This window comes from Cyprinus carpio, chromosome B24 (genome assembly GCF_018340385.1).
Source record: "Cyprinus carpio isolate SPL01 chromosome B24, ASM1834038v1, whole genome shotgun sequence".
Lineage (NCBI taxonomy): Eukaryota > Metazoa > Chordata > Actinopteri > Cypriniformes > Cyprinidae > Cyprinus > Cyprinus carpio.
The window spans coordinates 20,983,276-21,008,574 of NC_056620.1; the positions used below are offsets into that span (position 1 = coordinate 20,983,276).

General features: G+C 37.0%; 1 protein-coding gene across 2 annotated transcripts in view; it reads left to right on the forward strand.

Moving 5' to 3' along the window:
* The window catches only part of rab11fip3 (RAB11 family interacting protein 3 (class II)), a 29,084-nt gene extending 4,862 nt beyond the window's left edge, over nt 1-24,222 (forward strand). Inside the window, exons 2-14 of one of the 2 annotated variants that reach the window (XM_042752491.1) lie at nt 2,568-2,661; nt 4,657-4,730; nt 8,744-8,913; nt 12,663-12,881; nt 14,687-14,821; nt 16,061-16,096; nt 16,444-16,531; nt 17,431-17,675; nt 18,974-19,055; nt 19,335-19,472; nt 19,561-19,716; nt 23,726-23,866; nt 23,944-24,222. In XM_042752491.1, coding sequence (XP_042608425.1) covers nt 2,568-2,661; nt 4,657-4,730; nt 8,744-8,913; nt 12,663-12,881; nt 14,687-14,821; nt 16,061-16,096; nt 16,444-16,531; nt 17,431-17,675; nt 18,974-19,055; nt 19,335-19,472; nt 19,561-19,716; nt 23,726-23,866; nt 23,944-24,057 — 1,692 coding nt within the window. In that variant the 3' untranslated portion in view covers nt 24,058-24,222. The remainder of the gene's footprint in view (nt 1-2,567; nt 2,662-4,656; nt 4,731-8,743; nt 8,914-12,662; nt 12,882-14,686; nt 14,822-16,060; nt 16,097-16,443; nt 16,532-17,430; nt 17,676-18,973; nt 19,056-19,334; nt 19,473-19,560; nt 19,717-23,725; nt 23,867-23,943) is intronic. The other variant, XM_042752492.1, reaches the window with a different exon arrangement.
* Nucleotides 24,223-25,299: the final 1,077 nt, after the last annotated feature.

A 25,299-nucleotide genomic window follows, 5' to 3' on the forward strand; every position in this document is an offset into this window, starting at 1 on the left:
TATAAACCTCTGTATTGCTTGATGAGCGTTAATATGTTGAACTAGTGTTTATAGGTTTTTATGTTATGTATTTGGCAGATCAGTACACAAGTAATGCTAGATATTCAGAAGGAGGATGTATTTATTAATACAATTAGCTTTTGAGACATAGTTGAGCACTGGATGTGCCGATTTCAAAATCCCTCTGTGTTTACGTTGCCATTCAGATGAGAATATAGATTTGAGTTCCTGTTAACTCCTGATCCCCCAGACACACGCCATTGTGTGTTTAAGAGAGGATGGATTTGATGTCGGAAGTCTGGCTCTTTTGTGACTGTTAAAACTGCTGATCCGATCAGCTGAAAGGTTAAACGGACAGATGAACGATAGAGAGGGGTGCTTGGACAAATGAACTCTTGTATTTGTCTTTTCATCATTGCTAGTCATCTTTTCTCAAATGCACTTGAAGTGTATACATATGACTTCTTTTTGCATTTGTCTTTGAGTTTCTTAATTTTGCAGTGAGCTTGTGACGGGTTTAAACTTTAACCGCGCTGTTATGAGAAAAGCATCACATATTTGCAACACTAAGCAAGTTTGTGTGTTCTTTATAAGGTAGTTTATGGTTTCAGGGGTGAAATTGCAAACCATACACCATCTTGGCCTCGAGGGTCATTCCTTTGTCTGCGTGACTGTGATTGGACTCAAATTTGCACTGGTTTATTCTCGTGATACAAGTGTACAGTATAAGTGAATGTATAGTTTATGACTAAAAGGGTGGAGAGAAATAAACTTGATGAAGAATCAGGGACACAGAAAGTGCTGAGTTTGTGTTTGGATATTTGTATGTATTTGGATATTTGTATGTTTTCAGTACACATTGGAGAGATATTGTGTCTGTGTGCATTTGTTTTTCATTATGATGTCTTTTCCAAGTCTTTTTTATCTGTATGATACGGTTGCTATGGGATTGTGTGACGTTAAATGCAAATTCTTACCCAGAAGTAGCGTTTTCCAGGAAGGAACTTGTAATTAGCATCAGGCAACAGAGCAAACTGTCCATGCGTGTGACTCTATGAGAAAGCTGCTACTGTGCGTTTTAAAATGTCAGAAATTTAGAAAGTGAAAAGAGTAAATAAGAATAAAGAATAATTTCTCTGTATGGAATTAATTAGCTTTTGGAGACCTAAAAACCTAGTGTTTTTAACAAGACCAGTGGCCTGAGGTTATTTCTGCTTTAATCGGCAGATGTTATTTATATGATTCAGTCAGTCACAGTTTTTTTTTTTGGTGTGTGAAATAAAAGTGACGCCACTCATGTGACTGATTCGTGATTCGCCAGTTTTCACACTTTGACTTGTGATGCTTTTATATACAGGGGTGAAACAGCTCCGTGCTTAACCCATATTACATAAAGCAGTCATTTGATTAAATAATAAAATACCAGGAATAATAACCTTTAAATGATTGCTTATCTGACAGAAATGTTTTGATAAACAACTTGTGTACAATTATTTTAGTATTTTATGTGCTATTAAATTTTTTTTTTTGTATTTTTTATTTACTTTTTTAATGTTTTCAGTTTAATTTAATTTAAGTTTTGGTAAATTATTTATTTTTAAATATTAGTTTATAGTTGATTTTTATTTCAATTTTAGTTTCGTTTTTATTTTATTAATTTATCGTATTATAGTTTGTTATTATTTCAGCTTTATTTCAATTAAAAAAATGTTTAAGTGGTTTTATTTTTGTATTTCTTTTGTATTAGTTAACAATAATAACCCTGTTTCCTACAGTATTTTAAGTGCTCATTGTCTGTCATTTCTTTTAAGCACAAAGTTATTTTGAAGAATGTTGGTAATGAAACAATTGACGGTAGCCATTGACTTACATTGTATTTTTTTTCTATGTGTAAATGAATGCCTTTAAGGGCTAAAATATCACACACACAGACAGAGTTGAATGTTTAGGCAACAGTTTGATGTTTTGATCTCTCAGTTGGAGGTATTTGAGGGTGTTTGGTGTTTTTCTTTGAGAACACTGATTCTGGAACTCACGACTGCCATGCTGGATATCAGTTCTGCTGTTGCCTGGTTACCAACTGTGTGTAATTGTGTCTGTTCACTGGAGTGTAACATTACTCTGTGTGTGTGTGTGTGTATGTATGTGTGTGTGTGAGAGAGAATGTCTGTTTTACCAGCATATATCAGGGATGGACAGACTTTTGCCTGTGTTTTGTCTATTCTTGAGTCACAATGTAATGTTTTGTACAATGTAATGTAATGTTTTGTTCCTAAATACAAGATAATAGACTGGAAAAATACTAAAATGAGCCCATGCCATTTTTGAGTCTCTTACTCTCAATTTTTGATTATGTAATTTGTCCAGGAGAATTTAACATCCTTACATATGTGTAAATAATATCACATTTCTTTTCTCCTCCTCTTTTCATTTTTGTGGAAGAATCAGTTCACGTTTGTGTGTTTTGGTGTCATTAAATGTATGATCATGTAATCTGTGATGCGTAAGTTTGTGTAAAATGAATAGTTTATTCATCTTTATTGAGTGGCGTGTGTTTGTGGTTTCAGGTGAAGGATCTGACACGGTTCTTGGATCCCAGCGGTCTGGGTGTGATCAGTTTTGAGGATTTCCACAGAGGCATCAGCGCAATCAGCAATGAAGGTACAGTAGCAGCACATACAAACACACTCAAAGCATGCTTTAAATCATGTAGGGAGTTTCCGTTTACATATGTTGCTCTTAATTAGAGATTAATTATATTACAGACTATCCCAAACCCTAAAATATAACTTTTGTCAATTTCAGAAAAGAATATCACACAATATCTCATATATATATTTTTTGTTGTTGTTGTTGTTTTAAGGACATCTTCAGTAGGAGTTTTTTCAGGTTTGGCTAGGAAATACATCATCAGTTTTGTCCTCAAAATAATAGCCAAGTCAGAAACGCAAACATTTTGCGATGACTGCGTGATAATCTGATGCCATTTAGTAAGGATTTTCCTGATGGAGAGTTCACATGTCCTGAAATACTGTGTAGAAAAACAAAGTGCAAAATAATGAGTCAGAGCATCTGTGAATTACTCACAGTGAATCACACAGCTGAAATGGGAAATTTGAGTTTCTTTTAAAGAAAAGAGTCTCATTTAATAGAGCTTTAACTTGGTACACAGGAGCATTAACATGACTGATATAATTAGATTTATAACTACACATTAAACATTCAAACTAAAAAAAAAGGGAAATCATAACTTGACAGAACCTGGTTGTAAATGTAAAGATGATGTGGCAAAACACACATGATCATCCTCCGATGTCTGCTGCCATACTTACACCTGCTAGACACAGATGCTTTACATTATTTCAATCTGTACTCTAAACCTTCAGGATAGTTATTCTGGGTTCGGTTATCATGGGCTGTGTTTCAAAACTTGGAAAACTCTCTTCCTAGGAAAGGAATAGTTTACCCCAAAATTTATTGTGCTAAAATGAACTTGTCCACAGGCCATTCATGATGTAGATGAGTTTGTTTCTTTATCAGAGCACATTTGGAGAAATGTATCATTACATCCCTTAATCGCCAATGGATCCTCTGCAGTGAATGGGTGCCGTCAGAATGAGAGTCCAAAGAGCTGATAAAAACATCACAATAATCCACACCACTCCAGTCAGTTAACATCTTGTGAAGCAAAAAGCTATGTGTGTGTTTGTATGTAAGAAACAAATTAAGATATTTTTAACTTCAAACCAATGCTTCTGGCTAAAATATGATTCCATAATCCATAATAATGCTTTCTGGAATAAAACGTGGTCTCATCTGAATCAGAAGAGAAATATTTGTTTCTTACAAACATGCACCTTCTGGCTTCACAAAACATTAACTGATGGACTGGAGTGGTGTGGATTATTGTGATGTTTTCATCAGCTGTTTGGACTCTCATTCTGACGGCACCCATTCACTGCAGAAGATCCACTGATGAGCAAGCGATGAATGCTACATTTCTCTAAATCTGTTCTGATGAAGAATCAAACTCATCTATATCTTGGTTACCAAATGTTTACATGTTTACATTTAGGTGAAAATGTGGTCTTTGTTGAGTGCTCAATCACTATAAAGCAAAGCCATACACTAGTCTTCTCATAAACTCCTCATCTATCTTTAAACCTATTATGATTATGTTGGGATAGCTTGAAGCACTTTACTTTGGTTTTCTACTGATGATACTTCAGTAATGTTCAGATCATGTTTCTAATGGCCTACTGGGTGTCCAGTGTTTCACGAGTCAGATTTCTCTCTTCATTAATGGATGAGTGACTGGAGCATCTACGTCTTCCTGCCTGTATATTTGTACTCCATAGCATTTACCAGATTCAAGAATCATTTTTCAGGAGGAAAATATTCCAGCTAGCTGAAACAGACTATTACATAAATATAGTTTCCTGGATTCCAGACAAGCCCCGGTTGCTCAGCGCAATGTATTCCATGGCGACTGTTTACAAATTAAAAACAAGAAGAGAATGTGAATGACATAAACTGCTGTCTCCAAAACACTCAATTACCATGTCCTAGTGATGTTGATCAACCCAATATATAGAGGTAAATCTGAACTTTTCTAATATATTCTTTTTTTAAATACAAGGTGTTTTTCTTTATCAGGATCTGATCCAGACCTCTACAAGACTCATCTCAGTGCAGTGGAAGTCAATGGACCTCCAGAGGAGTACGACGAGGTATTACACACCAACGTTGTGGTTACTGGGTCCATTTCTCCTCCCGTCTTGTCAGGACAAACATAATAAATCAGCATTTCAGGACCCCATTTTTGCAGAATCGTGGAATCCAGACCAGCACATTCCACAAATTCCCCAAAAGATTGAAAGACCACAGACGAGCTCAGAGCGCGAGAAACAGAGCATGTTCTTTTCTCTGCTACAGCACCTCCTGCTGGTTCATGTGTGTTCAATTCAATCATTATTTACTAACTACATATTCAGTAGTGTGTCCGTAGGATATATAACAATACCAGTTTACATTTACAAACATTCTTCCTGCCATGGATTGTAATTATTCAGTGAGGTTTTTGTGTGCACAAGGAGTCTGACAACAGCCAGTCCTCCGCACAGAGATCTGATCATCATCCAGTCCTTCTGGTATAACATTAAGAAACAGAAAAAAATTGAGGCAGACTAAATCCAGAAGAACTGTGGCAACGTCTCCAAGATACTTGAAGAAACCTACCTGTAAAGTGAGGGTGCTTTCAAAAATAATGTCAAAAGGGGATTTTATTTATCAGTTAACTTCTATACTAAATCAAATTAGCATGTGGTGTCACCTCCCTTTGCATTTACACTTGCACATTGTTTTGCAGGTAGCTTTGCAGGTAGGTTTCATGAAGCATCTTGGAGACGTTGCCACAGTTCTTCTGTTCTTCACAGTTGTCTCAGTTCTGTTTCTTCATGTCATTCCAGACAGACTGGATGATGATGATGAGATCAGATCTCTGTGTGGAGCACTGGCTGTTATTAGAGTCCGTGTGCACATAAAAATCTCACTGGATTATTACAATTAATAGCAAAAGGAATGTTTGGAAATGTAAACTGATTTCTCCTACTGACACACTACAGCAAAAGATTAAAATAATGACTTAAAACCATTTTTTGCACAGTGTGTATATATATATATATATATATATATATATAATGATATATTAAAACCATTTTTTGCACATTAGTTTAAGTCATTATTTGTGTATATATACATACTGGGTATATTCTAGTTTTTTTTTCTAGTTTTATTGTAGTATTTAGTTTCCTTCAAATTCTGATTTGTTCATGAGGTTTGTTCAAAAATGTGTTTTTGAATATTTATAGCAAGCTGGCGCTTCAGTGTGCTTAACTACTTTTTTTGTAACTTACAGCATAGCTAACTGTTTTTTTATATTTTCTGATTATATTACATTTTGGTTAGCTTAAAGGGTTAAAAATGAAAATTAGCCCATAAATTACTCACCCTGAAGTCATCCAAGGTGTATATGACTATCGGTAGCGAATCGATGCGTTTTTGTAAGAAAAATAATCACTTTAATGTTGCTTGCGCTCACTGTTGTACATGAAAGCAGATCTGGGCGGATGACGTATGGAGGTCGGCTTTGCGCATGCGCTGCTCAGAAGTGACGGACACGGAAGCACAGAGGAGAGATCAAAACAAAACAACATTCACTAATTAGAAGTACAAATCAAGGATTTGTAAAGAAGAATGTCGGAGGATTTCAATATAAGTCAAAAGGAGACTGGTTTTCCTTTGCTGAAGTAAGGAAACTTTGCTTCCTTTGCTCCTGTTAACAAACGTTGATTTTCACTAGACTCACCGGCGCATGTGCACCGCTGACCTCATACGTCATCCTCCCAGAGCTGCTTATGTGTACAACTGTTGGCGCAAGCTACATTAAAGTGATTTGTACGTTTTGAATATGGATATTTTTCTTACAAATACGCAGCAATTCGCTACAGTAGGCCTTTGTACACCCCCCGGGGGCCATGTGAGACACTTTTTTTTTTTTTTTTTAATGGATGGGTGCTTTTTATTTAACTTCTTTTGGACTGTTGCATGCAACACCCGCTGTGTGCCATTAAACAGCTTTAAAGATCAAAGATTATTTTTAATATAACCAACTGGATTCGTCTGAAAGAAGAATGTCATATACACCTAGGATGACTTGAGGGTGAGTAATTTATGGGCTAATTTTCATTTTTGGGTGAACTAACTCTTTAATCTGTACGCCTCAGTTTCTTTGTGGTTATGGTCCAGTCTATCCAAAGCTTTAATTATAATGAAGAGTTACATAACTCTTTATAGTTACCTGCATTCATATATTGTGGCACTAAATTCATAAATTGCTATTGCAGAAACATAAACTCTTTTCCAATCTGCAAATGTGGTTTATTATTCCCAGCAGTCTTTAGAATATTCATTTTGTAAATACAGAAATGTACTGCTTCGGGGTCTTGTTTTTGCGTTCTGATTTTCCCTTTCCTCATTTCTGTCTTCCTGTCACTTCTGATGAAACACACACTCACACACACCTGTGTGTTTTCCTGTGGGTCATGAATAGCTGGGCTGTTTTCATGTTTGCTTTCAAAACACACTGGCCGAGATGGTTTGTGTAGCACCTCGTCCAGAGGAATAAACACACTTAAACACACATATGTTGTTGACAATATACAGGACAGGATGGTGATAGATTGTTTTGTAACACTCACACACACCTGTCATTCATCAGAACACATGATTGTCGCAGCACATGAATAAGTGTTTTGTGCGCGTTGGGTGTGAAGTGTTAATGATTTGCTACATGAGAATAGCTCAAAATGAATAACATCAATAGTCTGTCTTAAAACCTAGTGGGGCGCCTACCTAGAAAGCGTTTTTGGCAATCATAAAAATAATGTCTAAGTAGGCAGGGCACTAGACTTCGAGTCACAGACACATAATGTATGCACACATTCTGTTTAGTGTGTTGAGAAGTTCTGTTTGCACGTGAGTGTAATGTTAATTAAAGGGGTGGGGTCAGGAACACAGACTCCGCCCATTCCTGGTCCTCATGCACTTCAGACTTTGGTCCTCATTTTCCAAGGCAGCAGACTAGGAGTAATTTCTCTCTATGTTGACTCTATGTGGGGGCTGTGAGAGAGACGGGAAGCAGTTGTTGTTAGTTTCTAGGTTAGTTAGTGAACCTGTTTTTCCCGTGTGACGGTACTCAAGTAGGAAGAATGGTTCTGGGAATGTCCTCTCCTGTTTTAAGAGCTCCTCATGGACTCACACAGGTGAGTAAATAATTCAATAATTTGTGATGGTCATCATAGTATATGAGATGTTAATCCAGTGTGTTTTAACGAGTGTTAAGAAATTGAAGAAAGAGTCTTTTAACTATAGTTGTTAAAAAAAAAAAAGTTTTAAATAGTTAAATAAAGAGGATATAGGAAAAAATCAGTGGAACAAGGTGTATACATTTTATGTCTTTATTTGTAACTTTTTTTATTATTGTTTATTTTATTAAGAAAATGTATTACATAGCAGGCAAACAAGGGGCAAAAATTCTGTTTTTGTCTAATTTTTTTTTTATAAGAAAATGTTTTGCATAATATAAAAAATGACAGCAAAGGGAAAAATAAAAAGTAGATAAAGGAGTATAATTATTTTTGTTTTGTTACTGTAACAATATTTACAGTAATTAGTAATTTTTTTTGTAAGAAAATGTTTTACGTAGTATTAAAAATGAGAAAAATGGGGGGGAATAAAAAGAACAACAGGTATACATTCTGTGTATTAATTGTAACTTTTTGATTTTGTGTTTAATATTATACATAGCAAAATTTAAATGTAAATAGCCGTATTAGACAAGATGCATCTTCAGTGCATTTAAACTTGGCAATAAATAACAACAAAGCAACTGTTTCTCTTGTGAGCGTCTTAAACCCTTGTTTTTGTGCAGTGGATTATTGACAGGTGAGTAGGCTGTTTTCTGGAAAGGATTATCATTTACACTACAAATGCAGTGTAGTCACGTGTGAAGGCATCAGATCATATTGTTCTGTAAACATTCAGCACAAACCTTAATAAATTCCTGCTTCCTTGTTTCTAGGAGAAACCTCTGAGATAAAGTTGATACTTGTAAAGATACCAAACACATTTATGTCTCCAAAAGCAATAAAGTTTTCTAATCAGTGTGTGTGTGTGTTTGCAGCAGGCGGAGGTCTCAGACAGCGCCTATCTCGGGTCGGAGAGCGCATACAGTGAGTGTGAAACCTTCACAGATGAGGACACGACGGCTCTGGTCCATCCAGAACTCCATGAGGATGTGGAGACCGACAGCGGCATTGAAAACACACTCACGGATGGAGACGATCGCAACAGGTAACACACCAATGCACAGGTGTCCAATAACATGCCCAAAGAGACTAGGGTCATAATTCACCCAAACTCTTGCCATAAATGCAGTGTTGTTATTAAAGCAACAGCACACCCAGAAATTAAAATCAGAAATGTACTCACTCTCAGGCCATTCAAAATGTAGATGAGTTTATTTCTTTATCTTAATAGATTTGGAGAAATGTATCATTTCATCACTTGCTCACCAATGGATCTTCTGCAGTGAATGGGTGCCGTCAGAATGAGAGTCCAAACAGCTGATAAAAACATCCTCATAATCCACAACTAATTCACACCACTCCAGTCAATCAGTTAATGTCTTGTGCAGCAAAAAACAAACCATTGCTTTTGGTCAATCCATAATATTGCTTTCTCCATTGAAAAAGTTGTATTGTCTGAATCATGAGAGAAATATGCACAGATCAAGCACGTTTACAAGTGAAAACAGTCCAAAGCAATTCAAAAGAAATAAGTTTGTGGATTGTGCTGGACTTTTTTCACTAGAGGAAGCATTATTAAGGGTTATGGACTTTCGGCCATAGGCAACAGTTAAAGCGACTTGATGATTTGTTTCTTACAAATACACAGTTTTTTGCTTCTCCAGATGTTAAACTGATGCATTGGAGTGGTGTGGATTACTTGTGGAGTATTGTGATGTTTTTATCAGCTGTTTTGAATCTCATTCTGACGGCACCCATTCACTGCAGAGTAAGTGATATAATGCTAAATTTCTCCAAATCTGTTCAGAAACAAACTCATCTACATCTTGTATGGCCTTAAGGTGAGTTTTCAGCAAATGTATGATTTTGGGTGTTAAAAAACTATTAAAAATCATTGCACTTATTTAAATAAAGCTGAAACTTAAAAAGCTTAAATGAAAAGGTGAAATGTTTAAGAAATAAGCTTAAGTTAAAGAAGTACTAAAAGTTTTAAAACTAAAACTTGATTGAAAATAAAGCTAAATAGAAAAAAATCACATTACAAACAAATACCAAAATAAAATTACACACAATAAAAGTAAAAAAAAAACAAAGCTAATTTAAAATAAAAAGACTATAATAGAATATTTAAAAAAAAAGAACTAAAATAACACTGGAGAAATGTGATGTCTGATGGTGACATTGACCTTGTAAACCATGTTGTTTCAGTAGCTTTGAATGTATCAGCTATTATCTCAAAAATAAAACAACTTACTGATACAGTGTATCACCTTTGCACTCAGTGTTCTCTGGAAAAACACTTTCTGGTCTTAAACTTTTTATTTTTTATTTTTTGATAATTTTTGGATTGCATTATGGATTGCAGTAAGTGTCCAGTGTTGTTGTACATAAGAAAGTCTATTTGTGTTTATGCAAGAATCTGCTGACTAGAGTTTCCCAAGAGCCGCTAACATCAGCTCAGCTGACCGAGGTGTTCCTGTTTCCCGTGTCAGTCTTTATTTTCCTGTAGTCCAGTTGCAGGAAGTGTGAAGTTTGCTCTTTCTGCCTTCCCAGTGTTTATCCATCTTTCACTCTCTAGGGTCCGTTTTTCTCTCGCTCTTACTCGCCTTCTGTCATTCTAAAATATCCTGGCTCTCAGCCCTCTCGTGTGTTTCTCTTGATTTAGCATTCCTGCGGTGTCAGGGTCACGCCGTCTCGCCAACGCTGACCTTCCCGAAACTCACATTCTGACTTACGGAAAATGCATCTTCTAGTTTTACGATAACTTGCAGATTTTTCTCTGGATCTTTGACTTCCGGACTCAGATATCAGTACTTGCCATTTAGGGTTTGTTCAGATCCCTCAGACAAGGTTTATTTAGTTAATTTTGTTGCATTTAGTAATACAAAGTGTTTCTGTGTTCAGTATGTGTTTTGAGTGTCAGTTGGACAACATGCATACGGAGATTAAAGTGATTATAGAGCATGCTAGCACACACGCTGGGTCACCGTTACTGAGCTCTAAATCAGATTAATGCGCACACACATCGCCACCCAGCCGTATGGTTTAAGAGTATGTAACTTTGCTTGCACAAGAGATTGATTCAGATTAACCGAGTCACAAACGTCTGGCAGGAATGTCCGCATGTAAAGCTAGTTTAGGCTAGTTCGTTCTGAGTAAGCAGTGTTTATTATCGGTCGTGGGAGTTTGGTTTGCATTGACACGCTGTGTGCCCAGTTGCTCCGGATCGCCAAAGAAAGGCCGAATCGCTTTAAGATGCGGTCGCCGCCTTCACGTGTGCTTTGTGTGACCAACCGCAATGTTATAGTGAAACGAGGGTGAGTATTTGAGGGTTTTGTGTGTCTTTATGTCGAAATCATTTTAATATGCTGATTTGCTGCTCAATTGTTATGTGTTCTTGTGGAAACTGATACATTTTTCGTGATTTTTTGATGTATAAAAAGTTCAAAACAACAGCATTAATTTGAAATAGGAATCTTTTGTAACATAAATGTCTTCACTGTCAATTTTGATCAATTTAGTGTGTGCTTGCTAAATAAAAGAACAAAACAAAAATCCTGACCCTAAACTTTTGAGCGGTAATGTAATTAATGCATTAAAAGTACTTTAAAAGCGTGGTCACGGAGTTCAGCAATCAAGCGCATGCACTGGCCTGTCTGTCAGGAAACCAGTGATCCAATCAGCTGTTAATAAACTGGAACTTTTGTGATGTTTTTCATCATTAATGTTTTCACGTGACCTGCTCATGATCACTGTCCTACTTTGAGTCTGTTCACCTTCATCAGCACTTCTGAAAACACTGGCATTGTGCTGTTTTTGTGCGGATTGTTTAAGTTTTGTGCTGTTCTTTGTTTAATCCGACTGGAATTCTTCAGACGTTTTTTAGGGCTGCTGAGAGATTAAAGTGAATTATCAGATTATCATCCTCAAAACAAACTGTTCAAGTTCTGCCTCACACAAAAACACAGAAGAATGTTTTTCAAGGAAGTTGTTCTGTGTTTTTATTGTAAGAATAAACATGAGCAGACTTTGATCAAACAATCAATCAGTTGAAATTGTAAAGACTATAAATAGGATGTGATAAATATGAAACAATATATACTTGTTAAAAAAATGAGACAGTTGATACTTTGATTCAGTAAGGATGCAATAAATTGATCAAAAGTGACAATAAAGTCATTTGTAATGTTACAAAAGATTTTAATTTCAAATAAATGCTGTTCTTTTAAACTTTATTCATCAAAAAAAAAAAAAAAAAAAATAAAAAAAATATATATATATATATATATATATATATATATATATATATTATATATATATATAAAAAAAAAAAAAAAAAAAGTTACTGAAAATAATAGTAAATGTTTCCTGAGCAGCATATTAGAATGATGACTGGAGTTATAATGCTGAAAATTCAGCTTTGATCACAGGAATAAATTAAATTTTAAAATACATTAAAATAGAAAATAGTTATTTTAAATAGTTATACTATAATATTATTGTTTTTACTGTATTTTTGATCAAAAAAATGCAGCCTTAGTGAGCATAGAGACCTTTTAAATTATTTAAAAATCCTACAGACCCCAAACTTTTGAGATTAATTTTTAGATTTATGGCCACAAAACTAAAAATGCATTTGAATGTATCAATTTGCTACAAACTTTCACCATTGTTTTAATTATAGGAACAATACTAAAAAGAAAACTATTATATTAGCCTGGTATTTTCAACAGCATTTAATGAACCCAATCAGTGGCTAGATAACTCATTATATTCCATGTGTTTCTGTTATAGGTTTACATTGGGCTCTGATTTGAATGGCCACACCCTCGTGGCCGTGATTGGAGGAGAGGAGGAGCACTTTGAGGATTTCGGTGAGAGTAACAACAGTTCAGATCTGCTGCCGGCCAATCAGGAGGATAGAGGGGCGGGGCCAGAGGGGGAGGGAAATACAGAGCCACTCCCACATCCAGACAGCCCACTGCCCCGCCCACTGATGCTGCTGTCACCTAGGTAACACACAACAAGCATAAACACATCCTACAAATTTCAGATAAAAACGTTCTCATACTGCTTAAGTATTGTATAGCTTATGCACTCCATATATAGAACACAGTGTGTGCCATTATCCCAAGCTAAACTTGGAAAGTATAAACATAGGCACTGTAAATGTTTATCTGGGCTAGCTTAACACAAATAGAAATACACTGTTTCTAGTTTCCACACAGTCAGAAAGAGAAAGTGAGTCAGCGCAGCACGGAAGGTCTTGTGCATAATGAGACCTTGTACAGCGACTTCCTGACCACAGACGAGTCTCATTTACAAACTGTGTGTGTGATAGACGAAACAGAACATGTGTGTGTCTGTGAGATGGATCGAGATGTTTTGATCTCTCTGAGCAGTGTGTGTATGTGGTCAAAGTTAAACCGCAATGATGTCCTGATGACTGCTCTATTACTTCTCTAGCGAGGTGTTATGATCAGCGGGTAAAGGTCGAGTTGTTGTGGTTACTGTTTAAGTGCAACGCTGGTGATGTCAGGCGTATGTGATCAAGCACACTCCTAGACTCTAGAGAAGAGAGCATGGATACACAACACACTCTCAAACCTGTTGAAATAAACACACACTGCTGCTGCTGCGTTACTCCTGCACTGTAGTGCTCACCTCTGTGTCACCTTCTCCTCCGTCCTTCACTTTCTCAATTGAATGTTCCTCGTTCTCTCCCTCCCTCTGCTCATCACTAAACACTCACACACTCCTCATTTCTCCTCTGCTCATATTTCCCATTATATCTTCTCTCCTCTACTCATTTCTTTTGATTTATTTTTGTATTTATTTCTCCCGTCGTGTCGTCTTCTCTCTCCTGATTTCTCCTCTGCTCATTTTTTCTTGTCTTCTTCTAATGTCTCCTCTTGCATCTTCTCCTGATTTCTTCCATCATATAATCTCTGCTCATTTCTCTTGATTTATATTCTATTTCTCCTAACGTTTCTTCTCCTCTCCCTTGAATTCTCCTCTTCTCTGCTACTTTTGCCTTATTTATCCTCTACTAATGTCTTGTTTTATATTCTCATTTCTCCTGTTATATTTTCTCTCTCCTCATTTCTGTACTCTCCTGCTTATATTGACACTCCTCTGATCATTTCTGCTGATTTATCTTCTACTCCTCTCTCCTGTCATATCTTCTCTCTTCATTTCTCCTCATTTCTCCTCTCTCCTGTTGTATCTTCTCTTTTCTCCCCTCCTCTACCAATTTCTCCAATTTTTCCTCTCCTACTCGTTCACCCTGTCTTGTCTTCTCCTCTCTTCTCTTGTCGTATCCTCTTGTCTCCTCATTTCTCCTCTCCTCATTTCTACTGTTGTTTTTTCTCCTCTTCTCATCTCTCCTGTTGTATCTTCTGTCTCCTTATTTCTTCTCTCCTCTGCTCATTTCTCCTCGTTTCTCCTCTATTCTACTGATTTCTGTTCTCCACTGCTCATTTCTCCTTTCCTTATTTCTCCTCGCCTCTGCTCATTTCTTCTCTGCTGTTTTCTCCTCGTCTCTTCTATTAATTTCTCCTTATTTCTCCTCTCCTCTAACCATTTATAATTTCTCCTCTCGCCTACTAATTTCTCCTGTTGTATCTTTTCTCATTTCTCTCTTCCTTCACCCATTTCTCTTCATTTCTCCTCTACCAATTTCTCTTAATTTCTTATTTTTCCTCTCCTCTGCTCATTTGTCTTTTCCTCTGCTTATTTCTCCTCTATTCTTTTCTTTTCCCCTCATTTTCCCCATTGTATCCTCTCCTCTTGTTTCTCCTTCCCTCTGGTCTCCTCAGCCCCAGCTCTTTTCCTGCTAGTTTCCAGAGTTTCCTTCAGTCGGAGGCGCTGGAGTTTTTCTGCACTCACTGTCATAAGCAGATCAGTCGTCTGGAGGATCTGTCCACGCGACTGCAGTTGCTAGAGATGAATAGGTAACACGCCTGCAGCATGTGCACGCCTCCCCCGTGTGTGTGTTGTGTTTGACTACTGTACACACACACACACACACACACTTAACCATCTGCATGTGTGTGCTTCATAAACTTGCAGGCATCTGTACAGTGTTGCATGACTCGTGTGAAGGCTCCGGTGAAGTTTGTGGTGAACATAGATGCTCTGCTGTTGATGGTGTGGTGTGTGTTGAGTGTGAATTTGATGCATGCACAATAGTCTTTTAAGTGCTTTTGAGATACATTTTACCAATATAATACAGGCTACATAATATAAATTGAAGACAGTGTTGATAGCTTAGAACTCACAGGTAAACAAGTTTCTTAAAGAGACAGTTCACTCAAAAATATCAATGCTGTCTTCATTTGCTTACCTATATGATTTTCTTCTTCTGTACAACACCAAAGAAACATACATTTCATGTCCAGGAAGCTCTGTTCCATAGAACAAAAGCATTCACTGACCAACGGATGTATAGATTTCACAATTGAGATTTGAGAGCTATGGTGAATGGGGCTGTTTTTTTTTTTAGTAAAAATTTGGTCTGTAGTATGACTTTAGAAGACTTGGAATATAGCATCAAAGTCATAAAGTCTAGTAGTATAAAAGCATAAAAGTCATAAAGTTAAAATCTACGGGTTTGGAATGATTTGAGTTTTTATTGTACTGTGCCTTTAAGGACTGTATAACACTGTGTTAAAATTCTACCTGAGTTTGCATAAAATATTAAACATTATGTTGTATTGGTCAGTTTTTCCAAAATCAAGGAAGAAAAAGAGCCTTTTCCTAAATCTGGAAACACAATTTCTCCAACTTTAAATTATGTTAACATATTACAATATGGTATTTGGTTTAAAAGATCATGGAAAATCCTGGCTTGTCTCAAGCGGCAGTAGGGAACTTTGATGAGGGTCTGTTTTTTGATTATGAATAGACAAAGCCGTTTCTCTGGGTTCAGACTTGTGCAACAAGAACAGAATCTCTTTTCACGCATCCATGTTACACCTCCATAAATACAGTGTGCTGTGAGGTCATTACCGTTGAACGATGAGCATTGATTCAGCCTTCAAACTGAGAAAGAGCTGACAGCCCCAAACTTTAGCGCTTCGCTGGGTGTTTTTTGACCTGCGGTTCACAGGTCACGGATGGAAAGAGAGTTTTTCCTCTTTTCCCGCTCCCTCTTCCTGACACGTTTCCTGTTTTTTTCTCTTCTTTTATAGTTCCAGCAAGAGGCTGTCCAGTAAGAAAGCAGCAAGGTGAGATCCTCCCTCTCAATGCACCAAATAGTTTTAAGGGGTAAATGACAATGGAAGTCTTTTGTGATGTGATTCGGGTCATTTTGGATGCTTTTTCTGCTCACTTAAGTTATGATACATTTTTCAGAAAATAAGACTTAAGAAGTAAATGTATCTTCAGTCATGAATGTTTGGAAAACAAGACAAAATACTGAGGAGGAAAATCATATTTTGCAGTGTTCTTGACCGACTATATCTAAGTTTGCTGGTCCACCAGCAAGAGTAAAAAACCGGCTGGACCAGCATGGAAATTCATGCTGGTTTATGGTTCAGCAGGGAACATGTTGAAATGTTTGTGTGTTTTTCAGGCACTTGCAGCAGTCTTGCACTCTGGATGTCATGGGAGATCTGACTCAAGACATTTTGGACCTTGCAGATCGTGATATCACAGACAAGGTTCAGAAACTAATATGGAAATTATGCTTTTGATGTGGTTAGGTTGCTAGTTTTGTCATCAAATGGCAAAAAGTAATTTAAAATGTTAATATTTCCATGCTATATATATCTCTTTATACAAAACAGATTGTTTCAATGCAGTTTCACAGTAATAAACAGGAAAATAACAGAATCAATGATGCTACAAATATGAGAGAAGTTCAATAATGACAGCAGAATTTGAATTTTAGTCAGTTCAGTGTTGATTTAATTCAGTTCAATAACTATGTTAAGTTCATTGATTATGTAAAGTTCAGTTTAGCTATAAGCAGCTCAATAGTGTCATTATTTACAGTCTCAAATCAGTTTAATGTTGATTAAGTTCAGTTAAACAAGTGTTGGTGTTGCAAAATAAATCCATTACATTTTTTCTGCTACATTCTCAGTTTCTGTGCATCAAAATGATACATTATTTTTGTAACATGTTACTGAATTAAAATAAAACTAGGTTTTTAGTATGCAGCAACAGCTGGATATTATGACAGTTTAAATTCATAAAGACACTTTTGTTGGAATATGTTACTGGTGTAATTTAGATCTATTTCAACGGGTGATTCCAAGACTATCTTTCAGTTTTGTTATACTTTTATTTGTTATCAAGCTAGATAATGTTACCTTTGTGACATTAAAATCAGCAAAATTTGCAACAGCTATATTCAGTTTAAATCAAATAAGAAAAAAATAAAAGCATTGTGCTATTCACTCATAAAGCAACTCAGTTCAAGTTTTGTTCTCATCCGACTGTAACAGTGCAGTCAAAGATGCTAAATTATTAACATGACATGGACATAATAGAAAAACATGTTTTGTGAATGCAAGAGTGATTTGCATGAGGAACTAAGGCTGTGTCTGTCCTGCAGGTGTTGCTGTTGGAGAAGCGCGTGTGTGAGCTGGAGAAGGACTCGTCGGAGAGCGAAGAGCAGCATGTGCGCCTGCGGCAGGAGAACCTCACTCTCGTCCACCGCGCAAACGCTCTGGAGGAACAGCTGAAGGAGCAGGAGCTGCGCGCGGAGGACAACTTACTCGCACACACACGTAAACACAGAGATGCTCTGAACAAACTCCAGCGAGAGAGAGACCTGGAGATCGAGAACCTCCAGGCCAGGTGAGGCCACACACAATACATCTTTAATGATTAATATAAAATGGGATTTTGAGAAAATTTCCTGTGAGCAAATGCATTTATGTTTTATTTACATCTAGTTTGGACAAAATTACAACAGACTTAATCAGGGTTCAACAAGAAGATTTTTTCAACTAGATTCACACTTTCCCTGCCACAAAAATGATAATTTATCATTTAAATAATTATAAATAATTAAAATTACATTTGTAAATGTCCCAGAAAAATATTTATTAAATTCAGTTTTCTAGGTTTTTAATATGCAATACCAGCTTTATATTAAGAATAGCAAAACCTTACTGGTGGTGGTGGACTAGTAATTTTTGACACATTTTAACTGATGATTCCAAGATTATCTTTTTCTTTTAATTTTGATAAATCTTCATTTATATTAACCAGGTATATCATGTTACTTTTTGCACAATTTGCAACAACAACATTCAGTTGTATTGCAAAAAACAATTTTTAAATTGCGAAACATTTACAAGATCAAATGAGTTCAGACTTGCGTGTTTCATAAGTCTTGCACCACATACTGTTAAGCACATTTGGGGAGGTGTAACTTTATTAACAGTCCTCCTGAGAAAGTCATTAGCTCAGGTAATGTCTCTTCAGAGTCTTATAATAGTAGAGAAATATGAAAAGACATGCATCCGATGAAACAAACACAGTTTCTCACTGTTCATATATTCCAGGATGATTACGGTGTTGTAAAATAATAATAATAAATAACATGTTTTTAATTTACATAAAGCTGAAATATTTTTAAAAAACTTTTAAAATGTTGAAATGTTGCTTTGGCAGCTAAGTGAATTAAAGTAAGTTTAGTTAAAGTAATAAAATTACTAAAACTAAAGTTGAAATAAAAGGTGAATTAAAGCTACATAGAAATATTTATAAAAACTATAACATTACTAAAACAAACTGGAAATATAAAAATAAAAGCCAATTCAAAATGTTGATTAAAAAGTTTAAATGATACTTAAAATAACAAATTCAAGACAGCTTTAATGGTTTCTGTGTTATTTTGTCCAACTCTTCTGCGTGAGGATAAGATGTTTGCCGTCTGCCATCTAGTGGAGAATAGCATAAATTAAATTTGATTGATTTGGTTTGAAGTAGCTCTGAGATTACTTGGCTTGAGGTTTAATATAATCCGGCTGTGTTAACATGACTTGTTTTCTCTCACCCAGTATTGTGTTTGAATGTTATCATTGTGTGCTCTGCCCCAAAAGAAAATATTATGGTGCATTTTTGTCTGTGTGCCCGCATGTGTTCAGGTTGCATCAGTTGGATGAGGAGAACAGTGAGCTGAGGTCATGTGTTCCCTGTCTGAGAGCCAACATCGAGAGACTGGAGGAGGTACCAACACACACAGTCTCATACACTTCTGTAGATCACATACAGAGTCCAACATGACCTCTTTGTCACATCTGCCAATGCTGAGTGAATTAAGAAGAGTTAATGACCATCAAACCTGTTTTTACATTATTTTGATTCATTGTTTTAGTCACTTGTTAATAATAATAATAATAAAATCCAAATGATGTCTATATTTTGATTCATTGTTTTAGTCACTTGTTAATAATAATAATAATAAAATCCACATGATGTCTAAGGTGGAGTAATTTTTTTTTTCAGGAAAAGAGGAAACTTCAGGATGAGGTAGACGACGTCACAGATCGACTGAACGAAGAAATCGAATCTCGCAGGAAAATGGCCGACAAACTGAGCCATGAACGTCACACAAACCAGAAAGAGAAGGAGTGCACTCAGGGGGTGAGACGTCTACTGTTTGTCTTTATAGGTGCGGTCACATGGTTGTTCAACACGGCCATGGCTGTTAATGGCTTCTCTGTGTGTGTAGTTGATAGAGGACTTAAGAAAGCAGCTGGAGCACCTGCAGCTGTTTAAGTTGGAGACTGAAGCGAGAAGAGGCCGATCGGCCAGCACCGGCCTGCAGGAATACAACACTCACATGAAAGAGAACGAACTGGAGCAGGAGATTCGCAGACTCAAACAGGTACAAACAGACTCAAACTAGTGCAGTGGTATGTATAATGACTAAAATAGTTTGTAGAACCCTTCAATACATTTGGTGGCTATTTTTCCTCAAACGGACTAGAATCTCATTTTTCATGGTATCTTCAGATTTGAAATATAAACTCATGAGATGCCACGAATCGGTGTGGTACAGTTTTCTTCAAGGCACTTCAGTGTCTGTAACTTTTTATCTTTTTGAGCATTATCAACTCTGGATGATGGACAGTAAAGCCCAAAGGGTCTTCTTTCCAAAGACACCAAACACATTGTGTGTGTATCACACTGTTGTCAGGAACTGTTACAATTTTAAGTCATTTTCAGCTGTGAGTCCCAAAATGGGACGATGCAGTTTAAACTGGTTAAAGGGATACTCCACCCCAAAATGAAAATTTTGTTATTAATCACTTACTCCCATGTCATTCCAAACCCGTAAAAGCCTTCGTTCGTCTTCGGAACACAATTTAAGATATTTTGGATGAAAACTGGGACACCTGTGAATGTCCCATGGACTGCCGAATAAATAACAGTGTCAAGGTCCAGAAAAGGTATGAAAGTCATCGTCAGAATACTCCATCTCTATCATCCGCGCCACAAGGATGTGCTGTTTTCTTTCAAATGAAATCTAAATACATGTAGAAACAGCGCATCCTTTTGGCGCAGATGACACAGAAGAGCATACACAGCATACGGTGATATGGAGAGACACAGGAGACTGTTGACAAAGGAATTGTTGAATAAAGTCATTATTTTTGTTTTCTTCGCTTACATAAAGTGTTCCCTGTCGCTTCATTATAACCCAGATTGCACGTCTGATGGAAGATGGAGTATTTTGACAACAACTTTCTTGACACTGTTTTTTGACGCTGTTATTTACTTGGCAGTCTATGGGACAGTCACAGGCCTCCCGGTTTTCATCCAAAAATTTTTTGCTTTTACGGGTTTGGAACGACATGGGGGTAAGTGATAAATGACAAAATTTTCATTTTGGGGTGGAGTATCCCTTTGACACAGACTGAAGCACATACTAGTCAACAAAGTCTTAAACAGGTAAACATAAACCCCAAGGACTCAAACTGGTAAACACAGACTCAGACTGGTCAACATAGACTTAAAACCAGGTACACAGACTCAAATGAATTCACACAGACAGAAAACAGGTAAACACTGACCCAATGCTCAAACAGGTAAACTGACTCAAATTAGTCCACACAGACTAAAAAACTGGTAAAGACTGACCCAAGACCCAAAGTGGTAAATATACTCAAACTGGTTAACTTAGACTAAAAGCACAGGTAAACACAAACGACTCAAAGTAGTTAACACAGATTAAAAAGAACAGATAAAGACAGACAGAAGACTCAAACTGGTAAACACAAACTTAAAAGACTCTCAAACAAGTAAAGACCAACCCAGAACTCAGACTGGTTAACACACACTCAAACTGGTAAACACAAACAGACTGTGTTGGCTAACTAGTCAACACATACTAAAAAAACAGGTAAAAACTGACACAGGACTCAAACTGCTAAACAGACTGGTAAACACAAACCCAAAAGACTCAAACAGTTAAACAGACTCACAAATTAGTCAACACATACTAAAAAACAGGTACAGACTGACGCAGAACTCAAACTGCTTACCACGTAAACACAAACCCTGAAGACTTAAACAGATAAACAGAATTAAGTTAGTCAACAGTCTGAATAACAAACTTAAACAGACCCAGGAATTAAACTGGTAGTTACCACAGACTCAAACTGGTAAACACAAACCAAAATAACTTAAACAGGTAAACAGATTCAAATCAGTAAACACAAACTGAAACAAACAAACAGATAACTACACACCCAAGACTCAAACTGGTAAACTCAGACTAGTAAACACACTCAAACCGTTAACAGACTGTTTGCTAATTAGTCAAAACAGACTAAACACTAGAGGTCGACCGATATTTGTAGGTTCGGAATTTTTAATTTTTTAATATATTTGAATCGGCCGATATCCGTGTTTAGTAGCGCCGATTTAAATTCAGGCACGTCGGCGGGCAGCCCCGTGTTATTGGTGCAGTGGAAAGTTCTGCTGCCGCATGTGAAGGACCCCAAGCCAAAACTTTTGGAAGATTCAACAACAGTCCTGGGAGATAAAGGTAGTCTGTAAATGAGGTGGAGTAGGTGGCAGTTCTCACAAACACTGCAGCGTGATTAAGGGCTCCGTTACTCCGCCCCGCTCACAGACAGCACCGTGCTCAGAGAGACAGCTGTCCTGGAGCAGTGCAGAACGGTGAATGACATTTGTTCGGAAGCATGGTTTGATGCAGACAATAGCCAGGTTTCCATCCAACTCATTTGCATTTAGGGATGTCAATATTTGATCGTTTCCATGATCGATCGTCGTTTAAATTAACAATCAATGAATAAGCTTAAGTAACCGTCTGCAGCGGTATTATTATTATGTGCAAAAGCCACTCGGGGAAAAAAAAGCTTTCTCACCCGAATTTAAAGGGGTTTTAGTCTGAATAAAATGCTAGTAGCAGGACTGTAAAATGAATATGTGATTATGATCATTTGATAAAATGAAGGGAGCGCGCTGTACATTTGAGATCATTTTACTTTGTTGACTGTTTTCCGTCAAGGAGACCACTGAATGCGCCTCTTTAAATGGTTTCGTGGTGCTCGTTGTTGTATTTTAAAACGCAATTGCAATGTTTTCAAATGACACTATAGTATTAAAAATAAAATTATCCCAAACGTAACTGTGGCGCTCGTGGCTGTGCTGCGCAGTCAGTGAACCGCTTTTTTTCACATTAAACATTTTATGCGAGTATTAATGACCTGTACTTTATTTGATCCTGTTCTGCAAAATGTTCGATTTAGAATTTTTGCATTCCGGTAGGCCTATTTGTTTAAAAAAAAAAAAATCCGGCATTTACAGTGCATTAGATCGTGACACTGCATGCGTGCGTGCAGACGAGGACGAGCGCGCGCGGGTTTGGCTAGATGTATTTGGAGCTTATTGCTCACGTCTCGTTCTGCACATATCCAAATGTTTCCATATTCGCAATGTATCTGAATGTTAAACTATAATATTTTGAATTTTTTTAATGTAAACTAGACGGAAAAGATCATCCTCTTCACATGAGCAAAAACGTCCTTGGCATAACAGCAGAGTGGACCGGTCTACTACGGTCTCTTTAAACTGACCAGTGTAAACCTTTTATATGTTTGGTTGACTGTACTTTATTTTAATAATGAACAGACTGCGATGTAAGTTTGAAGTTAGAATGCACTTTTAGGTGTTCTGTGTCATTTATACCAAACCACAAATGTTGCTAGTTGCTAGTTGTGTTTGCAGCACTACTATTATTTATTTTTTATATATATATTTTTTTTATATTTTTCAGTTTAATTGATTTTTACTTATAAAATTTTATTTCTTTTATTTAAATGTATATTTAAGTTTACATTTATGTTCCAACAAACTTGAAAAATTCTGCTTGATAAATGCTCTAAAACTTTTATGTAAATGATTGACTTTATAATAAGTGCACAAAATTAAGATTCAAGAGATGGTTCAAGTCAGTGCTCAATAAATGATGATAAGTTTAGAAATGTTGTGCATCCACTTATTATTAGTGTGACATTTTAGCATGCAAATGAGGGGGAAAACTTCAAGATATCGGCCCTAAAAATCGGCAGCACATATTGGCCATCGGCTGACCCTGACCTCTAAACATCGGCATCGGGATCGGCTATAGAAAAACCCATATCGGTCGATCTCTATTAAACACAGGTAAAGACTGACCCAAGACTTAAACTGGTTAACTAAGACAGATAGAAAACAGGCTCAAACTGGTAAACACAAACCCAGAAGTCTCAAAAAGGTAAACATACACTAATTAGTCAACAAAGACTAAACCGATAACAACAGGACCAAGACTCAAACTGGTAAAACAGGTCAAATATCTGTTGTGGTTCTCTCTCTGTGTGCAGGATAACCGCAGTCTGAAGGAGCAGAACGACGAGCTGAACGGTCAGATCATTAATCTGAGCATCCAGGGAGCAAAGAGTCTTTTCACAGAGTCACTCTCAGAGTCACTCGCTGCCGAGATCAACAACGTCTCCCGCGCTGAGGTCTGCATCACGCTGTTATGCTTCTGTATGCTATTGATATGGACACTTTGTGATATTTAACGCGTGTTTGTGTACAGCTGATGGAGGCCATCCACAAACAGGAGGAGATCAACTTCCGCCTGCAGGACTACATCGACCGCATCATCGTCGCCATCATGGAGTGCAACCCCTCCATCCTGGAGGTCAAATAATCACCATCAACTGAAACGGGAGGCGAGAGGCATAAAGAACAGACTTGCAGATGATTTGAAGAATCCAATCATTATTTTGATCAAATAATTTAATAATTCAGAGCACTGTTAGTTGAATGAGTGTGTGTGTGTGTGTGTGTGTGTGTGTGTGTGTGTGTGTGTGTGGATGATTTGGTGATTCGGTTCATTTTTTTTATCTGTGTTTTGGGATTGAGGCGCCCATTCCCTCTGTATGTGTGTTCACAATTCATATATTGGATTTCAGTGTAAGAAACTAGTTTGTTTTTTCCCTCTGTATGTATGTTTTGTTTATGAGTATGTTTTGGACACTTGCTGACCTGAGGGTTGAGCGCGTGCGTACGATTAGCTCGTAATTAATTTTTTGCAGAACGTTAGTGCTGTTTTCTGTTGCGTTTTTTCCTTAAAATTCTTATTTATTACAATGATGCAGAAGGCAAAGGATCAAGGGAGGCCGACGCCCACCAAGGGAGCTCGCAGTGTTGCATTGTGGGTAAGGTAATCGGTCCTGTGCGATTTCTTGCTGAGGATATTCGGAAAAGTCAGCCGCCTCCTGTCCTGGATTCTTTCCAAAAGACTTTGATTTTCTGTACAGAAGACTCTTTAAATCTCACTGGAAATGTTGATTGCACTCTGATTAATTTTATTTTGAGATAATATTGTTTGCTATTTAAATTGTTTGAAAGACAATGAGGCGAAGTTGTTCTATCAACGTTGGCGGGAAAAAGAAGCGGAAGCACTAAAGGGAAATCGAACCGTTAACTGACACGTTGGAAAAATGACTTTTGCTTCTTTCTGCTTTTCAAAATTCTCTCTCTCTCTCTCTGGTGAAATTTGGTGTAAATTTTTATTTTTAGTTGTTGTTAAGATTCCGTTTCATTTTGTCTTCCACTTGATCGGTCTTGTTTCGTCTGTTCCAGCGCGCCATTATGGAAGTACATCCCTCTCATCCGGCACAAGCATGTTTGATTTGTACTTTTTTTCCTCTGGAAAATCCAGTGGAGAGTTTTTTTGCTTGTGGAAAAGCACGCTGCAGTTTTTCTTTTCCCTCTGGTTTTAAGACCCGTCCTATCAGTTTTTCTTATAAGACGATGCTGGGGAACATTCGAAGACGATTCCGCTGCTGTCACGTCTGTATGGCTGTTTTAAAGCTACTGTAATGACACTGATGGTCCTGAAAGCGCGGGAACGTTGCTTCTGTTTACTTTTGAATACGCCGCCGGC